This window comes from Solenopsis invicta, chromosome 10 (genome assembly GCF_016802725.1).
Source record: "Solenopsis invicta isolate M01_SB chromosome 10, UNIL_Sinv_3.0, whole genome shotgun sequence".
In the NCBI taxonomy this organism is placed as follows: Eukaryota; Metazoa; Arthropoda; class Insecta; order Hymenoptera; family Formicidae; genus Solenopsis; species Solenopsis invicta.
In genome coordinates, this window is record NC_052673.1 from 3,080,195 (window position 1) to 3,095,784 (window position 15,590).

At 43.1% G+C, this 15,590-nt stretch overlaps 1 protein-coding gene across 1 annotated transcript; it reads left to right on the plus strand.

Annotated features, from left to right (window-relative positions):
* Positions 1 to 10,794: 10,794 nt before the first annotated feature.
* On the plus strand, positions 10,795 to 11,361 carry LOC113005881. Its single transcript, XM_026141790.1, has one exon. It carries the CDS (start codon positions 10,795 to 10,797, stop codon positions 11,359 to 11,361), a length of 567 nt encoding a protein of 188 aa, XP_025997575.1.
* The last annotated feature ends 4,229 nt before the right edge of the window (positions 11,362 to 15,590 follow it).

Here is a 15,590-nt window from a genome sequence, read left to right on the forward strand (position 1 = left end):
CTAGTGATGAGAGTGAGTTGAGTGTATAGGCATGCAGTGATATAAACATGACTGAACCTCTCCACTGAATTTTTTTTTCTTTTTTGATTTACAAATTTTGAATTTTTGATTTATGTTCTTATGAAAACTAAGTTAATGTTGAAATAGCATTGTCAACCATCACTAATTATCAACTAAATAATAGCAAGATGGTGTCTCTGATCTCGCAAGAGAACAACAAATAATCAATAATTTAATAGAATACTTTAAGCTAATTTAAGGGAAGGAGAAAGGAAAAAAGAGAGAGAGAGGTGAAAGTCTTAATAGAGGCATTAAGGGATGTAACAATGTGTGCCGTTGTGTGAAATTAATCTAATTTTTGTTTTTCATTGTTCCGAACACTTAATATACTAGACAATAATAACTTCTGCGTGATGGTGTTCAGATAATTACCGCTTGAAATTTAACAGGCGGATAAGCTGTCTCTTTTACATAAATATCTTTATTACTCAACTATACAAAGGAATTAAATAATAAAATTGAATAGACTGATGAAGCAAAGTGCAAACTCTAGGCCGAACACAGGAATTACTGCTCGCGGGAAAGATATTTATCTGACTTGTGCATAAATTTAAATATATAATGAGGCAGACATGCTTGAGTCAAATTAAGTTTTGACCTAAATTATGCTGCAATATATTACATTATGTCGCGCTGAGTTAACCCTTAAATATGAGGAGGTAATAAAAACTTGGATAGATTGATGGTGACATATATACTGCCAAGGGCATAAAGTCGATTGGGCAGAGAAACTTTTGAAGTCCCTGAAATGGAAAATGCATATAAATAAAGATTTGTGAGCTAACCTATTTTTAATGCGTATATGAGAAAATGTTTGCATATGAGGAGACGGTCCACATAGGCGGATACTCATCTTAATAAGCTTAATTAATAAACTGAAGAATCCGTGTACTCGGCCAGGGCAAATATTTAAATGAAGGTATATCACAATCAATTTGACGTTGAATCCGTCGGGAAGCATCTAAACAAAGTAGTTAGGTTAATTAGTGGCAGTAATATGTAGAATATCAGTAAACTCCAAAATAGAATGTAGAACCTTTAAATACTGTAAAATGATACGGTGTTAAGGTTTCTGAGAAATTAGGTAGTAATAATCATTATATAATTATAATTATTCTTATTCCTAAATTAATATTTTAATACAGGATTTGGGTATTTGTAATCGATTGCATCATGAATCTGATTATAAGATTGTAACTATTAATTACCCAGATAGCCAAACATGACGGGAGCACAAAATAAAAATTTATGATACACATTATGCTGGCAAAAATGAAGCAGCAGCCACGCATGATTTGTTGTTTCAGTTAACGTTAGCAGAAAAGTAGCAAAATCCCAGCAGAGACTACGTCATAATATGTTTAAAAAAATGCAGCAAAAAATGTAGCAAAACTTACTGACATAAAGTAAACAGAAATCGAGAATTGTATGTTGGCATAATAAAACAACAAAAATAAGCAAAATTTATACATACTAAATAACGTCACATTCAGTAGGCAAAATGTAGTTGAAAATCTATCATAAGAACTGTCATATTATGACAGCAGAACCGCGGTAAAGATGCAGCACGATATGTCTCATTAAGTACTGAGAGCAAAAATACAGCAAAAATCGAGCACGACGTGCCGTCATGGCGTGACGGCGAAAACGCGGCAGATATGAAACACGATCTGCTTTATCAGTTGTTGATTGCAAAACTGTTGCAGAAATCGAGCACAGTGTGCTGTCACGACATGACAGCTAAAACGCGACAGATATAGAACACGATTTGATTAATCAGTAATAGACGGCAAAATCGCAACAGATATCGAACACAAGTTGCTGTCAGAAGTAATTGCAAAAATGAAGCAAAAATTGAGCAAGAAATGACGTATTAATAGCTTTTAATTAAAATTTTTTAATTAAAATTTAACCTTAATTAGGAATTGGGGAAATAAATATAAATGTTTCTTATGTGAAAGGATTTTTATATGTATATATATATATATATTTATTTATTTATATATTCTCAAAAATATATAAACATAATTTATTTATTACATTTAATTTGAATAAAATATGCATCACAATAATCTTACCGACGAGATACGTATAATTATTACTGATGAGGTACATATTACAAAAACACATTGCAATAATATAATATTGTACAATATATTACAATAACCTATCTTAATAACATATCTTAAGACAGGGGCCTTATTCTTGAAAACATGCGAATAATTTGTACATACGAAAATGGCAAAATAATCATTGGGAGAATGCCATTGAATAATTCCATTTGCTATTCTGCCACTTTGGTATACGAAAATTATTCGAATGTTTTCATGAATAGGGCCCCAGAATTGACTCCTAATAGTCTGTTTACAATGCGCACAGTAAACCTTCCAGCGAGAGACACGAAAAGACAGTGCAACACATACTACGATTTACGCTTCACCATTAATCGGATTTAATAATAATTGTAGTTATAAAACTGACCAATCACGAGTATTCCTTTGAAGAATGGAATGACTGTAATTGGGCAATTTTATAACTACGAATGTTGATAAACCCGATTAATGACGCGTAAGGGTTGGTTTATAATAGCCGTTACCGTAAGAAATTCACCAATCGTAGTAGATTATTCTTCTATAAATCGACTATGATTGGTTAATTTCTCATGGTTACGGCTATTATAAAACAACTATAAATGTAGCAACAGTGATTCATTTCATCCTTACTTAATATTAACAAACAACAAGGATAAAATAATTCACTGTCAGAACTGTGCCGCTTAATGAGCTTTCTACAATAAGCTATTAGTCGGTGTCATAAGTCGTAAGTCGTAAAACCTGGTTTATGCAGACTGTAACCGCTAACTTATGCCGGAATCTGTAAGAAATTGACCAATCATAATCGATTTATAGAAGATTAATCGACTATGATTGCTTAATTTCTTACAGATTCCGGCATAAGTTAGTGGTTACGGCCTGCATAAACCAGGCTTAAGAATTGATCAATCACAGTTGAATATTCTCTTCATATTCGACTGTGATTAGTCAATTTTTATGGCTTACAACTTATGCCATCGACTAATGGCTTATTGTAGGACTCATAATGACAAGTTTAATGACGCCATATGCTAAAATCGTTCAATTAGAATTTAGAAATAGAGCATGTTTTAGAGCATTATTAATCCAACTCGGGTTGGGTTAAAACCCGCTGCAATCGAAAACGCTATTAGCATTTTCAATTATTTTTAGATATTTCCGTGTTTCATGAGCGGAAGCTTACAGCGGAACAGAACAACGCGATCAATTACAACCGCAGAAAAGAAAACCAAGCAATTATTGTACAATTGTGATTGGTTACGCTATTCCTGTAAATTTCCGCTCGTGACACATTAGCCTCAGTGGCCGGTATTCATAGTCGATTCTTATTTCAAGATTATCTTAAGTAATGTCTTAAGATGCTGATACAGCTTTCTGATTGATTGATGACACCTTAAGATGATACTTAAGACGATCTTAAATATAGGAACGGACTATGAATACCGGCCAGTGATTGGTTCTACTTTTTCTTATTGTGAATGCGCTCTAATGCGTTCTATGCGCTGAGGTGACACATGTGTGAGCCACTATTTACATGAGTGATCTTCGGTGATTCTGTGCGTGCGGAAGTTTATGTTAGGTTAGATGTTACTTGAGGCTGCGTGCATCCAGAATTTAAATACTGCACCTGTAAAAAGAAGGATATTGGGTAAGTAAATTGAGAAAAGCTTTCCAGCAAGTGACAGCGGCTGAATTCAGAGAATTCGCACGTTATCAGGAGTGCGTTCAGAATAAACGTCCGGGTGCAACCAGGTATCATTTTCTCCTTGTTTAATATTCAATAAACAAGAAGAATAAAATGATCTCTGGGTGCAACCGGACGTTCGTTCTGAACGCAGTCCAGCGCTCTCTCCAAAGCCAGCTAGGGTGCCTAAAATTTACAAATCAAAACATTATAGCAAGAAAGTTCTTGAAAAATTAAGTAAAATATTATTATTTGTACAGTTTTATTTCATGCTGTAGATACAACGAAGCTAGTCAATCGCAGACCTTAGACGATTGCGCGTCATGCAGTTATAAATATTATCGAGTGACTCACGGAGTGTCTAAACGTAATACTTTGCAAGTTGGGTAAGTTAATATTTTTTTAAAAATTTGCAAATAACTTGATTTTCGAAAAAATTCCTTAATATTAAATTTTTAATTTCGGGACATCCTGCACATAAAAAATAGAAATTTTTATTTAAACGTCATTTTTATTTAAACTCACCATTTTTTTCTATGTTCCACAATAAGATGAAGTTAATTTGTAGCTATTTTTTTAGTCTCTCGCTACCCTCTCTCTGTACTTCATCTTCCTACTGCACAAACGCCATTAAAAGATATGCAGAACTGCGTGCATCTCCAGAGTGAGGAAACAGCATCTATAACTGAGAAAATAAGGTATGAATTATTTTGTTACTTAAGTTATTAAGAAGATGTTAAGAAGAAATTCCTTTTATACGTAACTTCTGTGATACACATTGCAACCGCAAATAACATACAGCGTTTAATCATCACAGCTCGTGATTTTATTACATTCTTTATTCTTTTTTTTTTAGTGGACGTAGAGGTAGCACGCTAACCCACAAGTGGAACCCACGAACTTGCAGTATCTTTGCGTAGCATTTCCGTACATCCCCCATCCTCTTAAGAGATTAGGGGTTCAGGACTACGCACTTCCCGGAACGTCTTCGAAGCAGCCTCTGTAATTGAGAAAGAAACAATAAGGTAAATTACTATTTTTTATTACTCAAATTTAATGCTACGAATGTGCTACAGTACATTCAGAAATTTTGTGTGTGTGTGTGTGTGTGTGTATGTGTATACATACATACATACAAAATTTCCTATAATTCTTTACAAACATATATATATATATGTATATATATATATATATGTTTGTAAAGAATTGTCGCTAAAGAGTTACAGAATAGGCCTACTGAAAAAAATTTTTTATATACAATTATATTTAATTATACATAAAGCATACATAATTATAAATAATTATATGTATATAAAAATGTATTCCCGGGTAGTCATTACCCAAACTTTTGTGTATGAAAAAAGAAAAAATATTTTACTTACATGAATTAATCCTCTTCATCATGTGAGCTTATAATAGATTCTGCATCATCTTCTTCTACTGCATTTTCTAGATCGTCGTCGCGCGAGTCTTTCCAAAAATCGCGTTCTGTTCTGGCACGTTGTTGCCTGTCACGCTGTACGTGGGTAGCCATCCTGTGTCTTTGTTTCGCCGAACGCAAAGCCTCTCTCGCGTACGCTTGGAATTCTGCTCGAGTCGGTCTATTGAAATGTCGACTGTTGCAAGCAGCATCTACATGCCCGTGAGGAAAAGAAGAAAGTATGATTATTAGAGCGAAATAAGTTGTGTGCGTGCGTGTGCGTGTGTGCGCTTGTGTCATATACACGGTTGGATAAGTTGATATTTTTTTAAAGTTAAATTTAATGGCATATTAAATTAACACAAGCACTCATATCGTACCCCTTCATTTTATAGAATACCCTCACTACAGCTTTGCTCGCACAAGTACACGGTTATTGGTAGACTCGTGCTGTAGTCAGAGGTATTCTATAAGTTTGGCATTCCGCTCTTATCGCCGCATACGGTCAAAGTTGAGAAAACTCTACTGTACTACCCAACCCTGATCGTGTGTGTATATGCGGACGTACAAATTCTTTATATTATTAAAATTAATTAATACACATTCAAAGGGTCTAGCCGGATAAACATGTGAATAAGCATTGAACTTGAGAAGATCAGATCAGGGTTAGGATCTTAATTTCAGATAGGAAGAAAAAAATTTTTCATCAAGTTTCGGCCCTTTATCCCTATTATTTATTCCTTTGGAGCGTTTAACGTGTTTTTCAGTTTTTAATTTTTTTTCTGCTCTTCTAGTTAAGTGATTCGTATGGTAAAAATTTATAATATAAATATCATTAACATACATTTTAACATCATGAATATATAAAATATATAATTAAAAAACTTTTGAATTTTTTTAAATATGAAGACAAGCTTTCAGAGAAACCAAAATATTTGTTAAAATATATGTTGATGACAATTATATTGTAAATTTCTTCCATGAAAATCGCTTAACTACAAGAGCAGAAAAAAATGAAAAACTGAAAAACACGTAAAACTCTTCAGAAAAATAAATAATATGATAGAGGGCTGAAACTTGGTGAAAAATTTTTTTCTTTCTATCTCAAATTTGGGTTCTAGCCTCGATCTGACCCCCTCAAGTGCAACTTTCACATGCTTATTCAGCTCGACCCTTTGTGATATTACCTATTATATTAAACTTTGAGATGAGACTAAGTTTAAAGAAAATAGAATAAGTTAGAGTCGTACCATAAATTGCCATTATTATACGCGTCTTGTATAAGGGCTGTAGACCCTGTTTAGAGCCAAACCAGGTGTATGCCACCATTAAACCGTCTTTGATCTCTTCTTTAAAGGACATATTAATTGCTTCCTTTACCGCAAATCCTCCCACATATTGAAGATAATTCACCTATGTTACAACACGACACGTTAATTATTGTTTAATTGCTGAAAAGATATGTGCGAGGATAACTCTAATAATTAGTCGTACTCTAAAATTGTGGCTATAATATTATAACATTGATTTATAAGCACATAATTATTCATTTTGACTGAGAGATAGACAAACATTTTTTGCTCTAAAGACATTAATAAATTTGTAAAACATTTAATCAAGTATGCATCGAGAGAAAAGACTTTTTCATACAAATACATTTAACAATATTACTTTCTTATGTAAACTGTTAAATTGACGTTTTAAATAATTTTTGTAATCACTTTGTAACGCGGTTATTTATCAAGTCATTCTCCTGTAGTACTAATTTATTCTCTCGATATGTAATTGTTGCTATTGTAAATTGAAAATTATTTTATATGTTATTGTTTTTTCGTAGACTTACAACTTCGTCGTATTTTTCCTCGTCAATCGATTCAAAGGTTTGCATCTCTATCTTAGTTGAAATTGGCAAACATTTTGGCTTTTGTAATGCGCGTCGTCGGTTTTCTCTCACCTGTACACATTTATGAATACGTTCCATAGTGCTATTCAACTTTCTGTAAATAAAATATAAATGTACAATTAAATATATGTAAAGTAAATTTAATAAAATCTTTTTTACATTACATACGCATATAGATATGTATGTACTACCTCAATTCCATGTCTATACGATCCAATCGTTCCTGAGTGCTATAAAAGTTATACTTAAATTAAAAAACAGTAAACGCGTATATTTTAAAAGATGTTCAGCTTATCGAACGTATTAATTCCCTGTAAGATAGAACGACATAAAATCTCAACCGGAAAGAAGAGTTCCCAAGTCTGTAGAAATTTTCTATCCTGCAGCAAATTTACACGTTTGATAAATTTGTCGTACGACAAATGATATCTCAGCCTTAGACTCACCGATGCTCAATATTATTTCGTTCTGCTTGCGCTCTATATCCTGCTGTTGCCTCTACCGATTCGCCTATATTTGAATAAGGAAGCTGAAACTTATTATAAGCATTAATAATATTGTCAAACGCATTATGTTCACTCGGTATGAATGTTGTCGTAGGTCTGTGTTGTGCATAAGGAGTGTTGTTTGTAGAGTACGATATTGGATGTGGTTCTGCATTACTTGTTGATGGTGTGTGTAAAGGATACTGATAATCAATTTGTTCCACTTGATGTACCTGAGTAGATGTTAGCATAGGTGTTTGCGGTTTATTATGTATTTGAGAATTTGTGTTATTGTATTGTGTTGTTAATATATTATGAAGATTATGTTGTGTGTTAACGTCATTAATAGTCGAGGAATTGTCCTGTATAGTTCCTCTTAACTCCCTCATATCTTCTTCCATCGTTGTCGCCGTATCTATCTCCTGCCCGCCAGTTTTAGATGTCTTGCTGAAGGGAGCTTCTTCAGAAGACGTAGTCTGGTACCTCGATGGTTTTACTATCGGTCTTTTTGGACGGCTTTCTTTCAATGTAGTGGACATCCTTAAATACATTTTTAATATATACATAATAATTATGTAAGATAATTGAAGGGTTTTTCTGCGCGAGCGTGCGACAGTGTACTTTTTAAGTGTACATTTTTTAACAACAATACAATAACACAATGAATACAATGAAGATAATGAACTTTAAAGTTAATTACGACAATTAACTTTAGAGTTTATTTTCTCCAACCATCAAAAGCAATTTATACTTAATACTTTAATTATATTTTATATAATTGGAATGTGAATTTTAACTTTTATTATGTATTAAAGCAGCTACTATATATTGAGAAGTTTGCGTATTATTTTCGTCATCACTACTGTCATCATGAAATCTATGATTCCAGAGAGGCATCCTGTAACATTTCACACGTATTTCACTGATGTGAACGGAAAAAATGTCGGAACTCAATTCAGAACATTTAAAGATACCTAACGCAGAAGATGAAATACCAATATCATAAAAGTCATGTACTTGTAAAAATTTATTTACTACCAAATAATAAGAATCATTGGCCATAAAAATATTAATAATGGTGCAAATAGATCCGTCATTCAAAATGCAACAGTTATCACGTTTGTCTAAAGTGAACAAAATTCCTTTAAATGTAATTTTACGGTACTGAGAAGGATTATAATCGAGATTACGTGGCAGAGGACCTGAATTATGCTTCATGGATACAGCAATATTAGAATTGTTGTTGCCACGATCAATAATTTCATGTGCTTCCATTTCAGCAATTCTGTTTGCAAATTGTTGAAGAGGAAGGCCAGGTTTCCTGTACAATTTTCTAAATACTGTCATGTTATTTTCGTATGGAAAAGCAGAAAATGAATCGAGAGGACCTAATTGTCGCACGTCATTAGTAAGATGAATGAGACCGTGTACATTGTACGAATTAAATGTTGGACCATAAAAATTTTCCGATCTAATAACAAATTTTTGCAGTGCACAATCTGCGAATTTCAAATACGCTTCCGATGGTGATGTGGAAGCTAAAATTCTTATTGCTGCATGCAAAAATAAGAAATGTACGTACATTTCCTGTTTCAATATACCGTTTGTTACAACTGGACCTGTATATAATAAAAATTGACGAAACTCTGTCGCTTTATATTTTATACACGCATTGAGTGATCTAGGCCGTCTGACAAAATTGGATGGACAGTAAGTTGCAAGTGTCTCCAATTGTTTAGACATAGAAAGAATAGCTCTTGCTGATAATTTTGAAACTCGTGAATATTTTCCATGTACCCATGCAATTAATAATTTTTTCATGACTCCTAGGCATACGAGATGCATATATTCAAACGGAACCTGTGTAACCATTCCTATTGGTAACGCCGACAACGGACTCTTGCCATCTTTATGATGATCCTCATCTAAACACGCGACATATTCCTCATTTGTGCGAAGAGAATGATTAACACCACGAAAAATATAACGGCTATCACATCGTATACCACAAATTTTACATTTGGAGCATGGTTAGCTGGATGTAAGGCCAACGATAGACTAAGGAGGGAGGTGGACCTCCTTAGGACGGAGCTGGCTGCAGTGAAGCAGCAGATTGCCAACGTGGGCCGACGAGAAATGGAGGAGAAGGCTACACCCCCTGAACCTAAAGGGAACATGTGCGTAGCTGAGGCACCCCAAATGGGGAGGAAAAATGCCAGGAGGCCCATCATCAGCTCGTCGGAGGACGAGTGCGATGAGCCTCCCCCTTCAAAGCAAAAACCCCTGCCGCCGTCGGCTACCCCGGCCGTGCCCTCCCGCCGGGAGCCGGTCAGGGTTGGCAGGGCACAGGCGAAGGCGCCTCTAGACCCTCTTCCGGGGGTCCCTAATGAAAAGGACGAGTTTATAAGGGCGGTTCTCGTCCAGGTCGGGCAGGTGCTGTCCGCAAGGTTCGATGCCCTGGAGGGCAGACACCTCCCAGAGAAGCCGCTGAGGCCCCCTCTGGGAGTGAAACAGCTTGGAAGTGGAGAGCCAAAACCCACTGCTCCAAAAGCGGGCTGGAAAAAGGTGCCGGCGCCTAGTTCGTCCTGCGCCACCGCACACCCGATCCCCTCCGAAATGGAGGGGTGGACCGAGGTTGTAGGGAAGAAGGCCAAGGCCAGAAAAAAGAAGGAGAAGGCCAAACAAGACGCTACCCTGGCAAAAAGCCAAGGTGGGTCGGTGGCTAATGCCGCTCGACGCGCAAAAGCGACTCAGAAAGGAGGGTCCGCGAAGGCTGCCCCAAAAGGGCAAAATGGCCAAGGAGCCACCGGGAAGGGGAAAAAGATTAAGATCAAAGTCCCCACGAGAGCGGCTGTCGTCTTATCGGCGGTCGACAGCGAGAAGACGACAGTAGCGGCTGCCCTCTCAAAAATAAGGGACAAAATCGGCCTTAGGGTGCTCGGAATTGCGTCCCTACGCCCCAAGAGGGCCCAGACTGGGGCCATCATATACGAGGTCCCAGGGGAGAGAAGCCAAGAACTGGCTGAGCAGCGAAGCTCCGTGAGGAGCTTAGCAGTGAGGAGGTTAAGTTAGCAAGGCCTGTCAAGACGGCTGAGCTCCGTGTCTCGTGTCTAGACGACCTCACCGGTACCCGGGAGGTGTCCGAGGCGATGGCGGCCGTCGGCGGCTGCAAAACGTGGGAGGTGACGGTCGGCACTATCAGGCGGTCGCGGATGGGACTCGGATCGGTATGGGTCCGCTGCCCCGCTGCGGCCGCTCGAAAGCTGTCAGAGGCGGGCAGGGTGCAAGTAGGCTGGGTCATGGCAAGGGTGGAGGCCCTCAGACCCAGGCCTATGCAATGCTACAAGTGTCTGAAGACAGGCCACACCATTGGTGCCTGTGACTCCCCTGTTGATAGGGGTAGCAGGTGCTATAGATGTGGCCGCGAGGGGCACACCGCCAGCCTCTGTGAGGGGGAACTAAACTGTCCCCTGTGCGCAGATCTGGGCAGGCCAGCCGGTCACAGATTTGGTGGACCGGCCTGTACTCCTCCACCGGAGAAGAGGGTCGGTCGAAGAGGAGTCAACGGCGCGGCTGCGAAGTCCCAGAACATAGCCGCGGACAAAGCCCCCATCACAGGGGACAACATGGAGATGGAGGCCGCACCTGCGGCTAGTTCCCTACAACCCGGTGATGATGGACGTAGCCTGGAGGAGGCGATGGACACGGCTCTTTAATGGCCTGTCTTAGCCTTCTCCAAGCAAATGTGAACCACTCCGCCAGGGCACAAGACCTTCTGGTTCAGACCATGGCGGAGTGGAACATAGACCTGGCAATAGTGGCTGAGCCCTATGCCGTCCCTCCTGCAGACTCCAGATGGAGGGGTGACACGGCGGGGCTGGTCGCTATTGCGTCCGGGAACAGTGGCGCCAACGTGTCGCTGACTCCCGGCGAAAGAGGCGTAGGCTATGTCGCCTGCCTCTGGGGTGGTCGGGCCGTTGTGGGGGTCTACGTGTCCCCCAACATCTCGCTCGAGGATTTTGAGTCCAAACTGGACGAGATCGGGGGGGTCGTCCGCCGACTGCGCCCAGAGACAAACTGGGTCGTAGTCGCGGGCGACTTCAACGCGAAGTCTGCGGACTGGGGTTCCCCGGTCTCGGATGCGAGGGGCGAGATGTTGGGGGACTGGCTCGTTGCGTTAGACCTCCACATCGTCAACCGAGGGTCGGAGCCCACCTGCGTGTCTGTTGGAGCTCCATTGTGGACTTGACCCTCGGCTCAACGGTGGCCCTCCGGGAGATAAACGGATGGATGGTCTCGGACGAGGAGACCCTCTCGGATCACAGGTACGTCGTGATGGAGGTCTCCTCTCCGGGATCAGGAGGGCACCGGCCCGGCCGTTCCGTGAGTGACGAGGGGGCTCCTCCCAGATGGGCGCTAAAGCACCTCGACATCGACATGGCGCTCGCGGCTGCTGTCGCCAAGTCCTGGGAGGAAGCCCCGCCAGAAGGGCAGGGTGACGTTAGGGCCGAGGCGGCATGGTTTGGGGAGGCCCTGTCGCAAATTTGCGACACGGCCATGCCCCGCTGCCGGTCGTCTCCACGGGAGGGAAAAAAGGCGGTGCACTGGTGGACGCCGGAGATTGCGGCACTCTGTGAGGCCTGCAACTCCGCGCGTCGCTGTTACACCAGGCACCGCCGTCGTAAACGGAACCCGGATCGAGAGACGATGGCCGACCTGTACGAGGCTTACAGGGCGGCCAAGAAATCCCTCCAGGCGGCCATCGCTGCTGCGAAAGCCAATGCCTGGGGGGAATTTCTTAATACTCTAGATGGAGATCCGTGGGGGCGCCCCTACCGGCTGGTCAGAAATAAACTCCGGCCAGCGGCGCCCCCCACGACAGAAACTCTCGATCCGGGATTCCTGCGCGACGTAACGTCCGCTCTCTTCCCGGGAGACGACGAAGAGGAGAATCGCGCTCGGGATGACCCCGCTGCTATACAGGCCAGAATAGCCTGGGATGAGGGCCTCGGGGTCTCCAGGGAGGAGCTCGACAGGGCGGTAGACAGAATGAGGAGGAGAAATTCCGCACCGGGCCCGGACGGCATTCCTGGCAGGGTCCTTGCTATCGCCCTGCGAGCTCTGGGGGACCGCCTCAAACAACTGTTCAGCAGATGCCTGCGGTCTGGGCGGTTCCCCACCCCATGGAAGGAGGCCAGGCTGGTCCTCATACCCAAGGCGGGTCGTCCCGCGGGCGACCCCTCGGCCTACCGCCCTATCTGCCTATTGGCGGATGTGGGCAAATTGTTGGAGCGGGTGGTGGCGTCTCGCCTCATGAGCCACCTGGAATCGGGGGGCCCCAACCTATCGCCCAATCAATTTGGGTTTCGGCCCGGGAGATCGACCGTCGGAGCCATCCGACGGCTGAGATCCCGGGTCGAGAGGGCGGTGTCCCGGGGCAGGGTAGTGCTGGCTGTTAGCTTGGATATATGCAATGCCTTTAACACCCTGCCCTGGGGCAAGATTAGGGAGGGACTTAGGAGATTCAATGTCCCTCCCTATCTAGAGGAGGTGATCAGGGCCTACCTCGGTGACCGGGTGATCACGTGCCGCGACCGGGATGGCGACATTACGCGCTGCATAGTCAGCAGGGGGGTGCCACAGGGCTCGGTCCTAGGACCGATCCTATGGGACGTGGGGTACGACCGAGCACTCGATCACCACCTCCCTGCGGGGGTGTCGTTGGTGTGCTACGCCGACGACACCCTGGTCGTCGTCACCGGGGACGGTTGGGGCGAGGCGAGACGCCTGGCCAGGTAAGGCCTCGGTCTCGTGTTAAGGCGCATTCGCCTCCTGGGCCTAAAGGTGGCCCTCGAGAAAACCGAGGCCATCTGGTTCGGGAGGCGCGGTGAGACGGGACCGAGGTTTCGGTCTCTAGTGGTGGAGGGGACCCGGGTCGAGGTGAAGTGCCAGATGAAATATCTGGGGCTGATCCTCGACTCAAAATTGAGTTTCCGGCCCCATTTCGAGAAGCTGGCCGTCAGACTGGGCGATGCGATCTCCAGCTTTGGACGCATCATGCCCAACCTGAGGGGCCCGTGCGAGAGGGTCCGCCGCCTCTACATGGGGGTGGTGCGCTCAATCGCCCTGTACGGTGCACCCGTGTGGTGCGACGCCCTGGTGGCCTCTGCAGAAAACTGCAGGCTCCTACACAGGGGCCAGCGGAGAATGGCCATCAGGGTGGCGAGGGCGTACAGCACCGTCCCCTGGGAGGCGGCGTGTGTTTTGGCCGGCTCGACCCCTTGGGTGTACGTGGCTCAGACGCTCACTGAGACGTATGAGTGGAAGGAGGAGCTTGCCCGAGGGGGCGGGACGGTCACGCGGGCGATGGTGGCGGCCAGGCGCGCGATATCCCGCAGGGATGAGATCCGGCACTGGCGAGAGCGACTGCCTCACGCTAGGGCTGGTCTCAGGGTGACGGAGGCCTTCGGGCCCGTACTTGAGGAGTGGGTTGGGAGGGGGAGCGGGGGCCTTTCCTTCCACACAACGCAGGTGCTCTCCGGGCACGGATGTTTCGGAGAGTACCTGCATGAGAAGGCTGGGCGGGAGGCCTCTACCAAGTGCCACCACTGCCCGGAGGAGAGGGACACGGCGCAACACACTGTTGAAGTGTGCCCAGCATGGGCTGTCGAGCGCCGTGCCCTCACCGACGCGGTGGGGGCGGACCTCTCCCTCCCCACTATAGTCAGGAAGATGCTGGACGGGCCCGAGGGCTGGAGCGCTGTGACCTCCTTCTGCCTCAATGTCATGAGGCGGAAGGAGGAGGCGGAGAGAAGGAGAGAGGAAGATCCCTCGGTTCCGCCGGAGAGGAGGAAAAGAGGGGGGAGACGGAGGAGGGTGTACCTACAACAACATCAGTAGGTCCTCCTCCCTCTCCCGTAATGGGAAGATCTGGGGGAGAGAGGGGGCGCTCCCCCGCCCTCCTCCCACCCCCACAGGAGACTCGCTGGCTGCCCTCCCCACCCCGGCATCGGCATCGACTTCGTCGGTGTCGGTGTCGGGTGGGGGGGGGGCAGCCGGCGCGATGGCTCACACATGCTCCCCACCCTCGAGAGGATTTGACCTGAGCCGAGAAGGAACGGTGGGAAGGGGGGACCCTCACAGCGCCGGCTAGACCAGACAGAGGGTCCTACCCTCCCCACCGTTGAGGAGGTACGCCTCGGGCGGAATCAGCGGCGGGGTAGTTGCCCGGCTGACCCGTCTCGGGGCTTGGGACGCGGGAGTGCGTCAGTAATAATAAGAATATTTAAGGAGAATAAGATATAAAGAGATATAAGGAGGAATAAGGATACTGGACTGAGGATATTATCGAAAAAAGGAATAATATACGTAACTATATGGATTCTGTTTATTTAAAACGTTCAATTTTGCGTAAATGTTTTTATAAATTATGTAAAAGGCAACGCAGAAATATAATAAGTGAAATTCGAAATAATATCCGCAGCAAAAAATTGGTAAGAAATAGCACTAAACAACATTGTAAAATTGATAACATTTTAGATTTTTGTAATGCTTCTAACATTCCTAATAATGACAATGATAATATTAACGATAATAACAATATAAATGGTAATAATGATATTAACGATGGTATTGGTAACGATATTGACAATGATAAGGAGAGTAATACGTATATAAATGTTGAAAGTAACGAGATTCCTTCCGATAATAATTCATGTAACAATACTTCCGATACTTCATCTTCTGTTAGTGTTTCCTCGCATGAATCATCATCATTTCGAGTCACATTCGCATCCTGTATTGTCGAAAATAATTTGAATCATGTGCAAGCTAATAACGTTCTATCTCTTCTTCGAACACATCCTTGTTTTCATAATTTACCTAAAGATGTAAGAACACTATTAAATACTCCGCGAGGAAAAGTCATTGTATATAAAATAGAACC